The 20605-nt window shown below is 36.8% G+C and overlaps 2 protein-coding genes across 2 annotated transcripts; both read left to right on the plus strand.

Moving 5' to 3' along the window:
- Window positions 1–562: 562 nt before the first annotated feature.
- On the plus strand, window positions 563–1381 carry LOC105272717 (uncharacterized). Its single transcript, XM_011314941.1, has 3 exons — window positions 563–599; window positions 967–1134; window positions 1215–1381. The coding sequence occupies exons 2-3, from the start codon at window positions 972–974 to the stop codon at window positions 1379–1381; spliced, it is 330 nt and encodes a 109-aa protein (XP_011313243.1). The 5' UTR covers window positions 563–599; window positions 967–971.
- Window positions 1382–16137: 14756 nt separating this feature from the next.
- Window positions 16138–19908, plus strand: LOC105272716 (uncharacterized). The gene is made up of 5 exons (XM_011314940.1): window positions 16138–16257; window positions 16567–16773; window positions 19031–19370; window positions 19737–19805; window positions 19881–19908. The coding sequence occupies exons 1-4, from the start codon at window positions 16166–16168 to the stop codon at window positions 19746–19748; spliced, it is 651 nt and encodes a 216-aa protein (XP_011313242.1). The 5' UTR covers window positions 16138–16165; the 3' UTR covers window positions 19749–19805; window positions 19881–19908.
- Window positions 19909–20605: the final 697 nt, after the last annotated feature.

The following is a 20605-nucleotide window of genomic DNA, read 5'->3' on the forward strand; positions in this document are numbered from 1 at the left end:
ACTTACCTTGAAATTTTTCAATATATTTCTCCATATCCCATTTTTGGAATAAGGTTGAGATCGAAGAACTTGCCATTTCGGCAGCAGGCACGAACCAGCAACACGTGTAAACTAATGAAAACGTAATTAATTCGTAAAACTCAGTTGAGCGTCAATATTCCTCCGCGAAATTGTAAGTCGTAAAATGTCCAACCGTATCACTCGACGTCTGAGAAGAAACTCTCGCACAATGCACGATCGTAACGTTCGTACACTTTCGGTTGGATTCCTCAAATATGACAGAGTTTTGGCATTGGATTTGGTGATCAGTTGTGTTGATGACCCAAGTTTTTGTGCTGAACTTCGAAGTTACTGAACGCAAAACCATTGTTTAGCGGAGGGCCCGTTGACTAGCTTCTCTTTGGCATGCGGGAATCGAGGTGGCTTTGGAAAATATCTCACTTTGAACGGAATAAGTCTACGTTTGACTCAAGAAAATGATATTTTTTCATATTTATGGAAACGTGATTTTGACGATCGGAATAAATCGTCTCAGTCGTTTCTCAGCAGTGGACACAGTCAGTCGATTTATCACTCAGGAGGACTAGAAGAATTGGACGGTAAGTTATAAATTCGCTGCGGAAAAAGTCGCTTTATGTTTTCTCCTAAAACTCCTCATTTCCCAGATAATAACCTCATTACCCCCTCATCAATAGATATTCCGCTTTCAATACCCATTGTTTTCAACCATCGAGCTATCTCCCAAACGAGTCACGCGACTCAAAAATCCCTGTATCCCTCTTTTCTTTTGAAGAGCAATTCTCACGATAAAATAGAAATATTCGTCGAAGTAAATGCATTTATTCAGACAGGATTTTTTGGAGCTACGATTAACTAATTTTGAGCTGAGAAACGAATTAGTTCTGCAAACATGAACGTTCTTGAGGGAAAAATTTCTGGTGTTCACCCAATAATTTCTCTTCCTAGTAATCATGGCTCTGGTGGCAGCATTTGATAAGCAACTTCTACTACTTGTCGCTGAATATGAGATGATTTGGAGGAAAGATGATTCCCCTGACTCTTCCATTTGGGTGGACGCTGCATTTAAGCAAATAGTAATGCTCTTGAGTCTGGAATTTCCCGGTCACTTCCCAGGTAGAAAAATTTTACGCAGTAATGCATTATTTGATATACGAAATTGTTTCTTTAAGTTCAATTTTGATTTGTTCTTGCAGATGAATATTTTTTTCTATCATACGTGAAACGAAGATGGCAGATATTGAGGAGGTGGTGGTTTCAGCATCATCGAGAGTATACACACACTTCAAACACCTGCCCGTCAGCACGTGCCTCGGAGCGTTGCAATGCCATGGCATTTCTCGTACAGTCAAGCAATAATTAATGGATTTAATGAGACCATAAGCAGATTGTATCGGACTCTACTGAGTCAAGCTGTATCTCAGCGAAAATGCATGGAATGAATACAAACTTGATTCTTCAACCCCATTGAGTCATTTATTACAAAATATTTAAAAACAATAGATGTCATCAAAAATGAACAACTTTAATTTCAACAGTCCCATGTCCTTGACTCCCTTCTGGTCACAAGAGAAATTTAAGCACCACAATTTTTATTAACAATCCATTTCTGCTTTTTCAACTACAAATCGCAAACTATATTCGATCTACGTCCCGAAAATACTGGACATGAGACAATTTTCTAGTGGTTTCGATATCCTAGACTAATTTTTGTGAACCTGCGATGGTTTTTCCTGCGGAACAATTGTCCTGTTCTGTGCAGAATCAATCTCCTCTTAGAGAAGAGATTCTTTCTACGGAGAATGATAAATTTCCGAATATATCACATTCTTGAACAGAATGAATTTTCAATGGATAAACCTCAAGTCCATTTTATAAGGAATATTGGAGTGATTCTCTCAAGAAATAGAAAAGTCTAACGTAGTGGTGTACTCCAGAGATATGATAAGAATTTTTGAACATTCAATGTTTCACAACAAAAATCAAATTGATTGAACGAAACTTTTAATTGATATCTCCATACAACTCGCATTTTTAATGGTAGATATAGACTCTTGATTTTGACTAGCGGAACAATGATTCGTACTTCACGAAAAATTTTAGGCCCGTGAAACTTCGAGTTTATCTCAAAATAATAGAATTTTCGTACTATGAGCGTCTGATCGCACACATTACCATGAATAGAATACCGATTCATTTAGAGCGAACATGGGATATTCTTTTACCAAACCACATTTCGATATGATTGCAACTCTATCTGAATTCTGGTTGCAAAACTGTTTTGTTTCCTGCCAACTCGAATTCATAAGTCTTCTGAACTCACATGTATTCAACACAAATTTCTTTGACACCAAATTTCTACAAAATACTAAGTAATTTTGGCCAAACACAGGATTTTATGTCAATCTAATAACTACTTGAATTGATCGTTTCTGTACTTGAGAGTAATAAGTGCCCCATTATTGTTATCCGAAATTCTTCTAAGCTCATATGAACTTGATATATCTGGAGTTTTGTATGGTCCAAAATGCGTAGTTCTGGTGCCAAGAAAATCCGACGGCAAGAAACTTCCGGATTGACGCAATTGGATAGTTTTGCCTAGAAATTTTTTTTTTCGCTCAGTGTCTGTGAATTTACCAATTGATGCCTGCAAATTTATTTCAAAATGCTCCCTCTTTCCTGTGTCTTTATCTCGTAAGCACTTGGTAGTTGGGATTTGTTTGACGTTTAAACAATCCAGACACTTGATAAATAAATATGAGCCCAGGCCTCTTTTTCGTTCTCTCACTATGTTTTTCAGAGACAGCGTTTTCTCATAATATGTGCACTCAAGATGGTCACCGAGGAGATTTAAGTCAATAATCCGATTGCCTGTCACAGGCTGTTCAGGTGCGGATTCTTCCGTAGACGTTGTTCGGTCCTTACTCTGTTTTATGGTGTCGGAAGCCATCTCAGACTCTTCATCGGCAGGTTCAGTAAAATCGAGGGGAAGTTGGATGCTGTGAGATGGGATTTCGATAAGGCCGGGTTCACTGCCAATAATCTGAGGAGTTTTCTTTTGTACAGTCGCGTTGTCTGTTGAGTCGAGTGTAGTTTGGATGCTTCTAATGGTGGTTCTAATGCCTTCAGGCGTGTCCATATCTGCATGCTCAATTTTTCGTCGTTTACTTGGATTTCCGATCTCAACCCGCCGACCCCTGTTACGTCTCCCAGCTGCCTGCTGTTTTAATCTCATTTCGAGAACCTTCTTTTTTACCAATCGGTTTTTTAGTCGTAGTTGTGGAACTTTACTGGAATCTGTATCCACCGTATTTTTTTCCTTAGCTCCTTATTTGAAAAAACACACGCACAAAATTATAAACACTGAGATAACCTCTTCAACGCTAGCGAGTTTTCACACATGTCGTGGGACGATTTTACCGCCAGAGACGGTACCAATTGTTGGAGAATCGATGCGCTGTTGCCAAGTCGCGCCCGCAAAAACGTACCAAATTATTTATTTTTCTGATTAGTTTTCGCGCATAAAAATATTGATTGGCTAATAAGAAATACAAAAGGTATTTAAGAATAACAAAAGCGCTCATTTTAGATCAAAGCAGTCTATTTTCCTACAGTTCATTTTTTATTTACTAGCAGTTGGAACCCTGAGTCGGCTTCTTTGATTTTCATCCCCACTCCGGTTCCCAAAAATATACTGATGACCCTCCTTAACACGTGCTTGAATCGAGTTTCACCGATAACAATTTTAAAAAAATCAACGGTTTCACGGAGAGGACGGAACACAGAAAAAAAATCGATGGACCATTCGGGAGCTTGCAATCAATTTATTGATGGCAGAGAAAATATACCCGTAAATTTCAATAACTCATCTACAGTCATATAATTTCTCTCGCCTGCTTGTTTGAATATGCATTTAATTTCATCGTGCAATTTTATTGGCTGAAACTAGAACGAAAAAAATTATTCCTCGAGTACCGTTCGAGCTTCGAAATTAATCGGATACTTTCCTCTACGCTATTAAATATGTGTGTAAATTTCAAACACTTTTTGCTTCCGAATGGAAGCATTGCAATCGTCCGATCCCGACCGGAAAAAAAAAATTCTAATTTTGCTTGGAAACGATGTAGAATGGTCTGAAATGTAAAAATACAAAAGTTTTTGAGAATGTCTGTGCGTGGTGCCCCCTGGCCAGGGGTGATTTTTTAGTTAAAAAAAGATAAAGGTGGGTAAAAAAATTCCAAAAAATTTGAAATTTTGTCAAATAGTAGGTAAGAGTTGAGGCTAAATATGGAATGAAAATTCTGCTAGATCGGTCAAGCCGTTTTTGAGAAATCGTGATTTGTTTATAAATCGTTTTTTCGAAATATCTCCAAAACTAATGAAGGTATTCAGTTTTTTTTATTTCATTCTCTTCGCCATGATTGGCTCTATTGGAATCAATCAAAAATTTGAAAATGAACTCTGGAAAAAATCATAGTTATTGTCACTTTTATGTTTTTGAAAAAAAAAAATGTACGCACTCTCACCCCCGTCCTTTTATCACTGCAACGGATGGTATTGGAAATGAGTAGGATTGACTGATTAGTTCCGGAGATATTCAATTTTTAGTGTAAAATGATTATGTGGAATATCTCAAAATTGACTTGACCAAATTCATTTTTTTTTATATGAAAATTTTTGTCTCGATGTCCCCTGTCATTATCAATCAAAATATATAGAGTCGCCCATACAAACTTTTCGAGATATTTAGATTTCTTCGTTTTTCAGTTCAAATTGTTGTACGCATTCTCACCCTCGTAAAAATTGAGCTATTAACTTCAAATTTGGACGAGATTGTCCTTTTATCGCTGCAACAGATGGTATTGAAAATGAGCATGATTGACTGATTAGTTCCGGAGATATTCAATTTTTAGTGTAAAATGATTATGTGGAATATCTCAAAATTGACTTAACCGAATTCATTTTTTTTATGTGAAAATTTTTATCTCGATGTCCCCTGTCATTGTCAATTAAAATATATATAGTTGCCCATACAAACTTTTTGAGATATTTAGATTTTTTCATTTTTCAGTTCAAATTGTTGTACGCATTTTTTTTAATTTCATTTTTTTCGTCATGCTTGGCACTATTGACATTAATTAAAAACTGGAAAATGCATCCTGTAAGTAATCATAGTTATATGACACTTTTATGTTATTGAACAAAAAAATTTTGTTCGCTCTTTCATCCGCACAAAAATCAAGCTATTAAGACTGCCAATTTCGACGAAATCGTCCGTTTATCCCTACAATGGATAGTATGAAAAATGAGCTTAATTGAACAATTGGTTTTATAGATATTCAAATTTTAGTGTAAAATGATTATATAGCTCAGAATATCAGGATCGAATTCGTTTTTTAAATTTGAAAATTTTAGTCTAATAGATGCTCAATTGCTACGACCATTTAACATTCATAATAGATCCAACCTGACGAGGAAAAATATATTGTTAAAATCATGCGGAAGCCCGCCATCAATTTATTGATGGCAAAAAAATATACCTATACATTTCGCTAAATCCTCCACAATGACATAATTGTTGTCGCCTACTTGTTTATTATATGGGCATTTCAAAATTCAAATACTCGGCAATACGTTTGCTATAACTTCTCTTTTAATGTCATTTTTCAACATATAAACGAAAATCATAATATGGTATAGCATCAATGCAGTACTGTAATACAAGAAAAGAATACCCCTACTGACTTTTTTCGATGTATTCAAATGTTCCAGTAAAAGTATTGGCATTTGCAATATAAATTGAAGAATTCAAGTACAACTGTATTGCAAAACTATTACACAATATGTGATGAAATTATGATATACTCGAGCTTCATACGTATTGAATTTGTTCAATACATGAACACGATTTACAGCACGAGTGTAATGCTTATCATGAAAGCAGAGATGCGTAAATGAAGTTCGCCTGAGTCGAAACTCGTAAGACTAATTCCCTATTGGTCAACGCGAATCCGAAGTCGAAATTCGAATTCGGCGCACGGAGTGCGTAGTAGATCTCGTATAATATAATAATGGAATTTATTACCTCGCAACATGTTTGTTTATGAGAATTTCTTCTGTAATATCTCTTTCAGTATTATTATTTTGATAATAATATTTTCGGAACGAGGAGAATAATTTTCGAATATTCGAGACTTTGGGCTTGTCAATCGGAACCAAGTTATAAATAATATTACAAATGCTCAAGAAAAACAAATCTCTGCAGCCCCGGGAAAATGATTATAACGTTCAGAGGAAATTTCGACAAACGATTTTTTTTTTATCAGTGGAAAATTCTCGGATAAAGAAATTCCCCATTTTCTGTATACCTTTCGCCGAAGCAGCCGTTTAGCTCGAATGGTTAACTCTTCCTCTCCACGTATCAGGGCACTATTACTTTTTTTATAGATTGCCTGGTTCTTATCACTTTACCTGACTAATTGTATCCCTCCCATTGCTGTAAGGGAAGAGTAAGCTACAAATTTCCCAAAAATTTCCCTGAGAGCTCAGTTTACACTGACGATTTGAAGGATTTACATCGTCAAAGTGTTAAGACCAATTTCGGTTGCTGTTCTTATAAATAAGAACCTCCATGAGCATTGATGACTTAACGTCTATCAAGTGACAGAATTTTTGTTCACCAGATTCAAGACTGCGGACAGGGGAGAAAACTTTTTGTATAAGAATAGAAGCTGTATAAATTAATTTTATTACTGCGCCAGTGAGGGTATCAGCATCTATTTATTTCGTTCAGTGTTTTCAATTATCTATGGAAAAAATCTACCCATTTAACTCCGGTCATCCCGTTTGAATCCCCATTCATCTGAAACGTTTTCTATAGAATCAGACTCATGACGGTGACAGAAAACCGTGAATTAATCAAGAAAATGATAAAATACTAAACGCTTGAGTGATAATTCGGTATGTTCTTCATAACGCTATAGAGTTTAGTCTTCTGTTGCATACATTCTTCTATTCAATTCGTCGGAACAATTTTCATTTATTGAAAACGAAATATCGGTTTCATTCAGGCAAGATGCTCAGCTGCCGTTTCTGTGGTCACATCACCGAAAATTTCAAAGAATTTGTAAAGCACAGAAAACCTATGGAACGTCTGTCGGGGTTTTTATTTGTGGATATAAAACAGCATGTGAATAGAACACATGAATTTAAATTCAAAGATCGTATATTGAAAATTCGGAACTGATTCTGCGTATACCTATGGAAAGTATGTATGTTCTGATGATTTCTGCAACAGAGAGTGTGACACCTCTTTCAATCTGATAAAACATGAAGTCTCACGTACGAGAAGGTAGCGCAATTCAAGGTCCCTTCCAAAAATGCAGATCGGCGCGATACAGAAAAATTGCTTCATTTTCCTCACCTAGAACGCGATGTCACGGGTCGCAAAACGTAAGCGCCAACGTAAAAGTCTATGGAAATAATTATATTCATCAATTGAAAATATGTAATGAATTGCCTGTAAGCGTTGATCAATTGGAAATTGACAGACAGAATACGCAAAAATTTAGCACGATAGAATATGAGGTTCTAGATGAGGAAAAAAATCTAATTGATCCATTTCTACAGAATATAATGTTATTTTTTTTAACTAGAAAGCCATCCATGCATCCTGTCATTGACTTTACTGCAACACAAATTATGAATTTGCTGATAAAATTTCAATTTTCAATACCAATGCCTACTGTACAAGGTACAGGTATATCTTTCAAAGCAAAAAGTTGTAGTCAAATGCATCAACAGTCGCGCAGTGGAAGGTATAAATATCAAAATAATATTAAATGCTTGATTTCAATTCCAAGAGGATCGTTATGTAATGAAAATGCAACATACTTTGTGTGTTTGGATGGAACCAGCATCATTCTTGTTGATATCGTCTACAGTGGAATTTTGGGCTTATTATATCCGGAAGTCCTAGGCTGAGACGCTGGAGCTGAGACAGAGATAAACATCACACTTTTTCAGAGTAAATGGAAGGATAGTCCCCATAATACCTGACATTACCTCATATTCGTTTATAATTTCATTGTTTTTTTTTTTAGATTATTTTTTAGAATAATTTCACATTTCAGTTTAGATGGCTCAAGTAAAATAGGAATGGGAACGCGTAGAGGCAATGAAAAAAAATTGAGTAGTGAATAAAAGAATCCAATGTAATTTCTGACTTATCATACTAAATTGCATTACGCATTTTTCACGTATGCGCGTACTCTGATATACTGTATTACTTCTATGGAATTATAATATTGGTAACTAACGGTCTACGCGACACATTCAACAAACAACCATTATTTTTTTTTTGTTGTATAACCGCGGTATCAAGTGTTATCGATGTTTTCGCCCGCGTGTCGAAAGTAGAGGCCCCGCCGTATACTTAGCAAAGAAATACCATATATTGGAAAAAAATGACTCGAATAACGAGGAAATAATTTTCAAATATTCAGAAAACTATTTCCATAACTTTGAAACAAATAGTTTATTAGTTATTAATCAAAAAAACTCTTGGACCGTATATTTGGCGAACATTGACTTAAATTTAATAAAAACCACCTTAATCGAAGGGAAATAATTTGGAAATGATAGTGAAAACCTTATTATTATTGGGAAAATTGTTTTGACAGCGCGAATCAATTAAAGAAATAAATAAGTAATATAATGCCTGCCGTATTGATCTGGAGTCATGGGTGACCGAATCTTCTCCTTCCCACACCTTTCCCAGCACTAAAAAGTTAAAAACAAAAATCTAATCAGCATCATTGACGGCATAGGAAGAGTTCCGAAGCGAAGGGGATGCATTCTCGTTGGGACCATTTTGAACGTCTCATCTGAGTTTCGTACCGAGCAAATTGATTTAGGGGAAAATAGGCGGCAGGTAAGTCGCCCGTGGGATGCTGAGCCATCCTGCTGTACAAGTGCAAGAAGGTTTGAATTAAATCTATGTGATAGTCACGTTTGAGAATAGACTTGGTTAAATTTAATTAGCTTTGAACTTGGGAAGGTACTCCAAGAAAATTTTAGTTGCTGTTCGTTCCAATATAAAATTAACTCTAATGTTTTCATACAAATCTTACAAAATTCTAAGTCTAGCTTATTGTACAACGAACTATATAGAGTGCGACGTCCATCGATTATGGGGGAGCGCGAAAGAAAGAGGGACCGCGCCCAACTAGTAGTCCCACAATTTGTGGGGAAAGGAAAAATAATTAATAAAATATTAAATAATTAAATCAATGACCGAGTTTTCTTTTAGAAGTCCCCGGATCGGCCGAAGGTTGCACCTGGTGCGGTTAGAATTTAGGGGAGGTTAAGGTTAGAGGAGAAATTTCTAAGAGATTGATTATAGGGGAAATCGTGTCGGGTTTTCTAATCGGGCCGCGAAGGGGGATAATTAAAATTATCATCCGGCGTGGGCTAGAAGAACTCCGTTCGCGAAATCTTCCCGGGATGAACAGTCTGGCTGCGAGTGTCAGCACCCAAAGGGAGGGATACGTGATGTATTTTTCAGGTACGTTTAAGGGTGGAAGGTCAGTAGGGGTGTCACGATCAACACCCCACTGAATGACCAATTGTATTTGTCGCGTAGGGTATTTTTCGGTACAAATTTGTTGTCCACGGATCCCCGGGGAGACAACCGGGAAGACTAGCCGCGATAATCGCGTAAGGGTAGAAATTGGAAAATGTATTCTTCCCCCATTCAAATTTGAATGGGGAAGTTTAGCGCGCTGGGCAACGCCGGCGCCGCCGCAGCTAACCCACCAGAACTAACGTTCTGGCGAGGGGCTTGATGTCATGGGCGCCAAATCTCGTACACTGGTATATGGAAAACGTACGAAAAGTAAATTCCCTATATTCTATACATTTGAAAATTATTCATGAGATTTACGCAATATACGGGCTGGTAATTGTCTAGTGTAAATAGTTTTTGCATTTTTTGTCGCAAAGATGTGGATGATCCTGATTAATTATTATTGGAACGTGTAGAAATAGTGGAATTTCTGTGAACCTCATGCAACTTTCCATATAAGTTGTGTAACGTTATTACCGTTTGAATTGGTGTTGTTACAGGTGTAGAATGACTTACCTACAGCTAAAATATTCAGTTAAAACTGTAGCCTAAGAAATTGCAACTTCCTATGTCCCGTTAGTCTATCCTGGGTTTAGAACTAGTTAAATCAAATTATGTATATTTAGAGTTATGTGAACTGAATTTATGGAGTACATTGATAACACGTATATGAAGATTTTTCTAAGCTGCAAACAGAGGCCTTATAATTTTGAATGGTGCTATGTACATAAATATAAAGGTTTTAGCAAAATACGAACCAAATCGTATACAAAGATGGAAATATATGATTAGGATGGATTGTTTAAAAATTATAAATTATACCTACTGACTCACCCTGAGCCATTCATATATTTCAATTGAAATTTTGTTTCTAAAGCAACACTAATACATCAATTGCAATTGACGTCCAAGTTGGCAAATCTGTTTGGTAATAAATTACCCATAAACGAATGGATTGGATTGCATTAACTATGTTATGATATTTAGGTAAATGAAGTGATTTGAATTGAGCATTGCAATAAACTTTGAATTTCTATGTGTTATTTCATAAATCTAGGTATGTTCAAAAATGGAGGAAATGGATTAGTGTATATGTGAGTAATCGCTGATTTACAAATGGTATTATTCAATTAAAATATGCTGCACACGAAACCCAATTTGTTGGAATCTATTGAAGAAACCTACCTTGCCATTGAATATTACCCATGGAGTTTGGAATAATTTCATCGGGTAACCGTAATGATCAGATCACATTTTTTATAGCCGAAAGATAGCGCCACCATATTTGAAAGAACAGTAAAACCTTTTTAATTTTGTATTTTCTCAAACAATGTTAAATTTTTTTTTTATCGTGGTAACAGTCCCAAGAAGTCCACTTTTGATAGTGGATTTTTACGATTATGAAAAGATGTTTTTCATGGGATCTTTCGCAAAAATGTCTACACTATTTTCCATAATTTTATCATCAATAAATGAATCACAAATATTTTATACACAACGTTTTTATTTTGTATGAAACTTTTACATAACTAAAAAATGAGATGGACAAAAAAAAACAAAACAAAACAATATAAAAATTTATAAAATATGAACATATATATATCTATCTACCTGACATATTGCCGAATAGATACTTGCACCAGAGTACTGGGTGTGTTACACCCTGGGCAACTGTGGGGACGATTGTTGGGTCTGGGGAGATCGCGCAGAATCTGCGCACATTGTTGGCAGCATACCACCTGCTTACAGGCTTCTGCCATATATGATACTTTGCTATCTTCGCATACCATGCAACTCCAATCATAGGGATCCAAGGGATCATCAGCGATATCAGCGCCTTGCTCACCTTTCGGCTGAATATAGATTCTGTCCAGCTGTACAGCAGGCGTGTTGCATGCTGTGCAAGACATGACCTCTTGAGTTCTAAGAACTTCAGCACAGACTGAACATATGATGACACAGTTGCATGGTTTGAACACCATGTTTATAGGCCTTTCGTTACAGACAAGGCCACGCCAATTGTAACGAAATGGTTGCTCAAGCAACTCCCCCCCCGCTTCAATGGCCAGGTCTGCTTCTGGTTGGAATGGTGGATACTCTTCAAGTTCCATATCTGGCCTATCCTCTGCCTCCTCAGCCAGCAAGTTCCGATAATTGTCAAAATTCAGTTCGACAAACAGATTTTGAGGACCAATTACTGGTATTTGCTGGAAATAATCTTCACCTGAAAAAATTATATTTGTTTTACAGTGGACAGATTTAAAATGAAAATGAACGAATAAATAAATGCATGCAAAAATCCGCCAATAAACCACTAGAAATCTTTGAAGATTTTTAAAAAACTTCGGTGTGAATCATTTGATTTGTTGTTACCGATCAGATTAAAGTTAACGTTAATCATTGAACCATAAAATGGGCAATCATATAAGTGTAATCACCTGGAACGGCTGGCCTTTCCACCACATCAAAATGACCATTTAGATAGTCCTCATTAAAAAGAAGAAAAGCGAAATGCTCGGACAAAAACTGCGGTCCGAAATTGACGAATCTGGATGGTGAAACACGTCCATCTTCTAACAGCCGCCAGAGTCTTCTCAAGCTACCCAATGGTACCAATGAGTTGGGTTTTAAGCTCATCGTGATGTTTGGCCGACGGGCTTGTTCAGCTCTTGGGTTCATGACTTTTCGTAAGTCTTTGTGGGACTCGTTGGCCATCTCCAACATTCCGCCTTCATAATTATAATATAAGTAATATAAGTAAGTATAATATAAGTTATTATAATATAGGTAAGTACAAATTATTTAAATTGCTTCATTTTTTTTTATTAATCATAGGATTAGGAACCCAAAGAAGAAAATTTCTTGTGATTGGTATTGATATTAATATATTATTACTTACGATGGAAATTCCACAATCTCGGTTGATTCCCCTTCAATTTTTGCTCGAGGCGTCCCGCCATCTGCAACTCAATTCGGCTAATACTGACTTGGTCACGATACAAACTCATATTTTCCGGAGTTAATCCCAGAATTAATTGATTTCGATACCATATTAATAATGGTAGGAAAAGCTGGAGCATCTCGGCATCCATTTGCTGCCAGATATAATCGAAGGCTCGAATAATATGATCTGCTGGTTCAAGGCAGATCATCATTAGCTTTTTTATAATGATTTTATGGAAATCGACATGCAAATTAATCCCGGATCTTGAGGCATGATGCAGAATGGACAGGCAGTGTTGGTAAAACGTTGTTTTCATGTTCACGCCATTCCAGGTAGCTGATACTGCTGAGCGTATCCTCCAATCTAAATTTGTGGTGATCTGGTCTATCAAAACTCCCGGCAGGGCATGTTGGTGAAAATGGCTCACAACAGCTGTGCAAACCTCCTCATTAAAAGCAGAGCTGAGACCCCAGCCAAAAGGAAACCCATATCCATGATGTTCGGCGATTAAGCAAATAATGTTGTTAGTGTTTCCTATCCTTGGTTGGAATTGGCTCAGACTCATAATATGGAGTCTGATTGGGTACTTCAGCAATGAATGCGGCATCCAACAGTATTACAGTGGAATCCCCATCATTAGCTCTAATATGAGCAATATTGAGCCTTCCGCTCTCATGCCTCAGAAGACTTCTATTTTGCTCCAACTGCAACAATTGTGAATACTCCTCGTACGTTTGTGGTTCACCAATTCTGGGCACTTTGTGGTGCCAGGATTCCATCAACGATTTCACTCGGTGATATGGAATCCTTTGACGTATCTCACCGTAGCTGTGGATAGTCAAACAGAATAATCATTAAACATGGGAAAAATAAAGGAGTTCACGAAAACTCATGGAAGGAAATTTCAATAGTTACTGCAACTGACAAAATTGTCATTTGATTGAAGCCAAATCAATCATTGGGCAAGAATCGAGTATTCAAGGCAAATCAATTAATTGAAGTCCACAACAAATAAAAAAGCCCTTGCTCGTTTAATATAAGGGATATGAAAGAAAGATCATGAAATTAAGAAAAATTATAGTGATCGGGCCATGACGAACTGTTGGTTATTTTGTAGATTGTTTAATATTTTATTTCGAATTTCAAAATTTTCAATTTTTCATTATTAAAACTTCCACATTTTAAATTAAATTCAGAAGTTCCTGTAACAGCTTTCAGTGATATTGGAAATTTGGTATTTCCTCAATTTCCGGAGATATTCATTAAAAAATCAATCAACGCTTACCGAATTGCAACCTCATCATATAGGATCCTTGGTGGACGGAAATCCATGAAAGCAGCTTTCTGAAGGTCTTTCAAAAATCTTTCATCGGCTAATAGTTCTGCACGTGGCTCATCCTTAGGTCGAGGTGAATTCTGGTTGAAGTGGAAGCTCCACTCCTCGTGTTTGACGTAGCCACGGGCTAGACAAGGGGCTGTGAAGCGGTATGCACAGTGGAGGTACGTGCGGGATAATTTCAATTTTTACTAGATAATTGTTTTGTCACGTAATGAAATGAAAAAAATTATTGTCCCACTACTTTTGATATTTTCGCGAGTATCAAACGAGCAATTGTTACCAATAAATAAACTAAACTTTTGTTTCGATGAAATTCCCCACAATTTTTTTTAAATTAGGTGTTTTTCATTATTATTTGATTTCACTAGACATGTTATTTTTCAATAGACCTACGTTTTTTCTGTCATCTTCTTGCTCACATGATAGCGGTGACCGTTGAAAAAATATTCGAGTTGATCTTCTCGATCAGGCCTATGAGACCGATTCGATAATCTCAACATCTTCAGATCAACTGCTAAAGAACCAAATCGACACTAAAGCAATTTCCAAAGTTATTGCCATGAATACCCCTACATACCCCCAATAACTGGCGCTTGGTTAAATATCATTGGTTCATTTAGAACCAATCGCAAAATTTCTGGAGAATTGGTTGATAAAGGAAGAAGAGCCGAAGACGTGTTTTTTGTTTTGACTCTATTTTGCTTCTCGCCGTAAATCAGACAGAATATGACACCCGAGGCCGTGCGCGACAAACACATAATGCCTACAAAGCCTATCCAACATGGATTACCCTATTTGTTCATATTTCAATTCTTCGAAATTAATATTCGTATTTATTGATCTACTACCATCTATATACAGGAAGGAGGGGGCGAAATAGACAGTTTTTTTGTAGTAATCACTTTTATGAAGTTTTTAATGGTGGAGAAGTTACTTTAATAAATCGATTTGGATATAATATAATATAATAAAACATAAGCTCTGAAATCGCGCGACAATGATATTACGGATAGGTGCTACGTTGGAGGACAGTCAAAGGAGTGTGCATTCACCCTGTGTGGTCCTTGTTTTTGGGCCCCGCGTCACTAGGGGATGTCAAGCCTCGTCCTTTCCTGTCGGGTCTCGGTTTTTCCTGGTCCCCGACTCAACGCAAATTTTCCCCGCTTTATTTTACCTGACAAAAAAGTTTAGTTCAATTTAGGCTCGTCACAAGAGGAAAATTAAAATTTTGCAAACATTTACATTTGGTCATCCCATGTTTTAGAGAGAGAGAGAGGGGGGGGATGCAATTTGTTTAACTTCAGAATTTATATTTTAGGTTAAAAAGATAAAATTTAAACAAAAGATGAGGTTCTATAGATACTCCAACCGCGCCTTAAACAAAAAAAAACCGCGGTTATAATGACGGCGCAGGCAAAAATCGTGGAGATTGCAGTCTCCAAGCACCCGCTCGCCACTTAAAAAGTAAGCGCTCCTCCCCTACTTAATATTACGCGATGAACCCAATGGCATTGATTGTCATCGACCGTCGTCGGTTTCATCCCTTAATATTAATTGGGAAATAACGTATTCATTTTTATGTGGCGGGTTTTTTTTTATCCAGATTTAAGGGATGGAATGGGTGTCAATAGTTGCGGAATTCAATCCTCCGCCGCAGACAGTTTGTTTCATCTTTCAATATTAGTTAGAAGAGAAGAGATGAACTTTAATTGGCGGACGGATTAGTCGGAGACTACTCAGTGCCTTAATGGCTGGAGGCCACATTTCCCGATTTTTAAGTATGGATAAACCAAGAGCGGAGGAAACTTAATGCGTCAACTCAGATAAAGGTTCGAAAATGCAAACCTCAGTGTATGTTACTTTTGAAAATTTAGGTAGGTGATAGGTAGATAAAACAGATTTGTATGTCAGTTATCGACTGCATCGTTATCCTAAATGACTTGCCTTGCAGGTAATGTATCAACTGATTCAGCTTTCGATATAGAACTTGGGTAGGTGTTTACTTCCTATGCTCGAAATCTGCTTTAAACATCCAATGGATGGCAGGACGATGGATAAAGTGGATAAATAATGGGCATAAATTTATACTGTTTAAATTCAATGTATAGATAAATGTATCAGAGATTATAGGGGAGAAAAAGAAGACCTGGACATCAGTCCAAAATAGCCGCAACCACCAAAAGTTAACATCACTGAACCCAGTATATTTGAAGGAAGTGTAGATCCAAACAATTATGCTATGGCTGCACGCGACAGCCGCATAACAAACCGATCGCTCATTCTCATAGACGGGTACCGGTTTCGAGTGAAGTCGAAGCGATTAACAACCGAGTAAGTTATCTATATTGTCTTGTTAAGAATACCTTATTATGTACACTACACTTTCCATTCATTGGCTGAATTTTTTAAGGTGTGATATACTTATATTATTCCATCTACCTACTTCCATTGGTTAGACAATAGAAATATGCCTAAAATTCACGAACAAGTTATTTTTGATGAATGTCCATTTTACTACAGGGGCTCTTATATATTCTAATTTATCTCGAATTACTGCAAAAATGGGAAAACAAAACTTTTTTGTGGACTACTCCCATAAGTGCTGTGTCGATAACTCATAAAATCATGGTTGATCAATAGATACATCCAATGCTGTGGCTGCGAGGGTCTTATTTGCAACGTGAGTGGAAAAATTAATGAGAATGGCCAGTGGGAATTATCGGGAGATCATCATCATCCTCCACCGGCAAATGAGATCAAGAAGGATGCATTTAAGGACCGTCTGTGGCGCAATGTCGTGACGTCGCAAGAAAATATCCGCCACATTTATGACAGTACTGCTGAAGAGTGAGTTTTCATTAAGAATTAATAAACGAAGTAAAATGTAACAAAAAGTAGAGTAATTGATCACTCATTCAATCCTTAAGGTATTTATGGCGGGGTCCGGGGGTGTAGAAAAAAAGGCAAGAAATTGATGGTAATTTCTTCGTATGCCCTTTGATTTTTTCAAAACCCCCATGCAAAATCCCAGATAGCCTAGCAGAATGGGTGCAACGCAGGAGTTTTTATTAAAAATGCAATTTAACACGGGCTCTTATGGAAATTCAGGAAAAAAATTATGTTGAGCAGAAGAAAGTGAAACTTTTCCTGAAACTTTGCACTTACATCGAGTTTTTATACAGTGTGTCCCAAAACCCAACGTCCAAACTTCAAGCCTAAGTTGAGGAAGAAATTCTGGATCGAAATGTTCTCAGCAACTTAACAAATTAACATTGACAGGCAAAATGGTTATCAATCGATGTGGAATTTAATCCGCCATTGACCGCTCTTAATTTCATCCTTTAACATTGATTAGGGGAGGAGTTGCTCAGGACTTTTCGATTCAGAATTCCTCCCTCAACTTTGGGTTGAAGTTTGGACGTTGGGTTTTGGGACACCCTGTAGCGGAACATTAAAAAAAATAATTGAGGGGGTCTAGGAGAATTGTTTAAATACAATAAAGGAAAAACCCACGGAAAATGCAAATTCTGCGCGCCCAACTTGGAATCACGACAACACTGTAGTTTTCAGCATTCAAGTGGGGGGCGCGCGAAATACAAATCCTTCTGACGATACAATCACGGGTTTAAAAATATTCGTAATTCAAAATATCAGTAGAAAATTTTTATTAAAGCTTAACGGCAATTTTATTAACCTAAAATAAATTTCATACTTTATTCCTATTGAAAATTATGCAACTTCTCCAGGCGTTAAAAAAAAATATGTGTCCCAATGGAAAACGCATGAAAATGTTGATTTCTCCTATAATTTATCATTTTTTTTCTAAATTCTGTACAAGATTCTTCATCATTAAAAATAGAAAAAAAACATCCGGATAAAGAGGAAAAATATCAATTGTGGCTGGAATCGAACCCAGGCGATCCGCTTCTCAGCACAGCACGCTGCCTATCAGCCAAGACGCCTATTTAAAAATGAACAATCCGATCTATATATTAATTCCTAATGATTAACCCTTAGGGAAGTCATACCTTTCATTAACTTACTTTCTCACCGAAAGTGTGAAGGTTCTTAACAGTCTTCTACCCAGTCGTTTTATTTTTAAAGACGGCATCTTTTCACCGCCTAACCTGTTTTTTCAAAAAAAACATAGCTCCTCCCGTAATTAATATGAAGGGGTGAAACGAGAGACATTCGCTGGGCAACTATATTCTCCATCGATTCACACTCATTGCATCCCTTAATCATAATTATTTTTAAAGATAAATAGTCGGCCACCTACCGTGACGATCTCAAATCGTAGAGACGTTAGTCTCCAGTCGCGGACTCGCCATTCATAAAACCATAGCTTCTTCCCCAACTAATAATAAGGGATGAAACCACAAGCATTCGCTAAAGAATTAAATTTCCCATCGATTGACACCCAATGCATCCCTTACTCACTTCAAAGTTCTTTAAAGTATACGTATCGCAGGATGGAGGGACAATATTAGGACAGCATGGCTACTGTATTTTACAGCAAATTCTCGGGAACTGCATCCCTCATCTCCCAATCGTCAGCAGATGCTGGAAATTATTTCCGAAGTCTACTGATTTTTTTTAAGACAGTGACGCCCTGGTTGTTGATATTATAATGATTATGCATGTTTTCAATAGATTCACAGTAAATTTAGATCAATGTAAAATAATTCAAAAAGTAATTTTTTTATTTCGAAAGCAACTCTCGTATTGGATTGATTTTTAGATTCCCTAATTTCAATTGCAAGTGGCCTAGAATTTTAACGTGAATTTAAACGTGACAAAACGACGTTTTTAGAGCATGGCTCTATACCATGCATGGCTTTCGTATACCCCGAAAAATCCGAATTGTATAAGACTGATTTTTAGATTATTCAAGATGAATACGGTCAAATAGATGCACACAAGCCTGGATCTGCTACTCATGATAGCTATTATTAAGCTTCACATTGACGCACTATTTGAAGTCGATCAGTTTAGTTTTTCCTGCGATACAAGAACTTCTTTATATTGCGTTTTTTCTCAATATCTCGAATACTACTGCACGGATGGCGCTTTTTATCTTATGAAAATTTTATCTGTGTAATAGGGATCTGCAAAGTGCAATCTTGGTGCCGTTTGCATCCGTCCAAAGGAGTATGGCAAGATGGAGACAGCAAACTCGGCCACCGATTCCATCAACATTGTTCGAATATGCGACGCTACTTAATAACGACCAATGGAAAAGATTCCGGATGTATAACGGTGGCACATTAACAGTTCGAACAGCTGTCATAGACAATCAAACTTCGGTGACTGTCTTATGTGATCCAGCATTTTTAGCATCACTTCAGATAAATGAGCTGTACATTGATGCGACGTTTAAAATTTGCCCTCTTACGCCGAAGATACATCAATTATTAACAATTATGGGTCAAATAGATGACGTGGTAAGGATTGACCGCTTTTTTTTTCTCTTCACTTGTTTTTTGAATGATGCGAATGCCACCATTTTGTTTAATAAAATACAACCTGTTGCGTGTGCGATTGAAAGACACATCGATTACACTCTTTTATTTTTCAGTTTTTCCAATTTTTAGCAGAATGATATTAATTGAATTTCATTCTATTACAATTTTTTCGTGATTTTTGCTGACTCAAATGATAATATTAATTTCATTGTAATTTTCAATTGTGTCAGTAGGAATTGCATCTAATATGACCGTCAACAAATTTCTCATCTACAGCAAAAATTCCATAAAATATTTTTTTTATGACAATGAATTATCATATTTTCATAAAAGTTCGAATTACAGGACTCATCCTGATATCTGAAAGTTTTCTACTCGAAGATATAACGATTTTAGCCTTGATCAAGACAAATGGCATGTAGCACTATTTAAATTCTTTTTTATAAATCTATATTATAACACTACTAAGAATACTTTCTGTTCGCGAAGGCCATACCCATTGTTTGGGCACTGATGACAAGAAAAACGGAGCAAGCATATTTATCTGTACTCCAGATATTTAATGAATTGGCACCTCACATACACGCAGCTATTGTACATCAGGATTTTGAAGTAGCTTTGAAAAATGCAGTAAGGATGATATTCCCAAATGCAGCCATTATCCATTGTTTTTTTCATTACTGTCAAGTAAGTCACAGAATAGATTTAACAAAACCGACAAAATAAATCCTTTTACTATATTTTAAATGGGAAAAACTCACGAAATGGTCTCTGAAATATTAGAATTTATTAGAAATTTATCAAAATCGGACAGGATAGATACTCCGCTGGTCTGTCCCGCGTTTCCGCTCGAACCTGTTGCTCGTGGTGAGGACTTGTCCAGCCGGTGGCAGCTCGCGCGGCCAGGTCCTGTATGAATTTATGTTCTCCCAGTCGCGGCGTGTTCTCTATTTTCATTTTTCTGACATCCTTCTTTATGTCTGTATCTGTTCTTGATAATTAATTGTTTTAATCGGAATTTTAACTGAACTGTAATTTTTCTGCGGGGCTTTACGAGAAAGAGATTTCTACGAGATTTTGGGGGAACCGGCCTTAGTCCCGTTTCCGCGGGAAATGAGGTAGCCATCAGGTAGGGGCCCCCTCCCGATAGGGACTGAGGGTCTTCGAACTAAAACTAATCTTAAATTGATTCTGAACTATAACTAATCCTAAAT

Source organism: Fopius arisanus, unplaced genomic scaffold (assembly GCF_000806365.1).
Source record: "Fopius arisanus strain USDA-PBARC FA_bdor unplaced genomic scaffold, ASM80636v1 scaffold00245, whole genome shotgun sequence".
NCBI classification, from domain to species: Eukaryota; Metazoa; Arthropoda; class Insecta; order Hymenoptera; family Braconidae; genus Fopius; species Fopius arisanus.

Bases quoted from the DNA above. Each gene is read 5' to 3' on its own strand.
- LOC105272717 (XM_011314941.1), top strand. From the start codon at position 972: ATGGCTCTGGTGGCAGCATTTGATAAGCAACTTCTACTACTTGTCGCT. The intron at 1,135-1,214 runs GTAGAAAAATTT...TTGTTCTTGCAG, and splicing joins ATTTCCCGGTCACTTCCCAG to ATGAATATTTTTTTCTATCA.
- LOC105272716 (XM_011314940.1), top strand. From the start codon at position 16,166: ATGGCTGCACGCGACAGCCGCATAACAAACCGATCGCTCATTCTCATA. The intron at 16,258-16,566 runs GTAAGTTATCTA...GTTGATCAATAG, and splicing joins TCGAAGCGATTAACAACCGA to ATACATCCAATGCTGTGGCT. The intron at 16,774-19,030 runs GTGAGTTTTCAT...TCTGTGTAATAG, and splicing joins TATGACAGTACTGCTGAAGA to GGATCTGCAAAGTGCAATCT.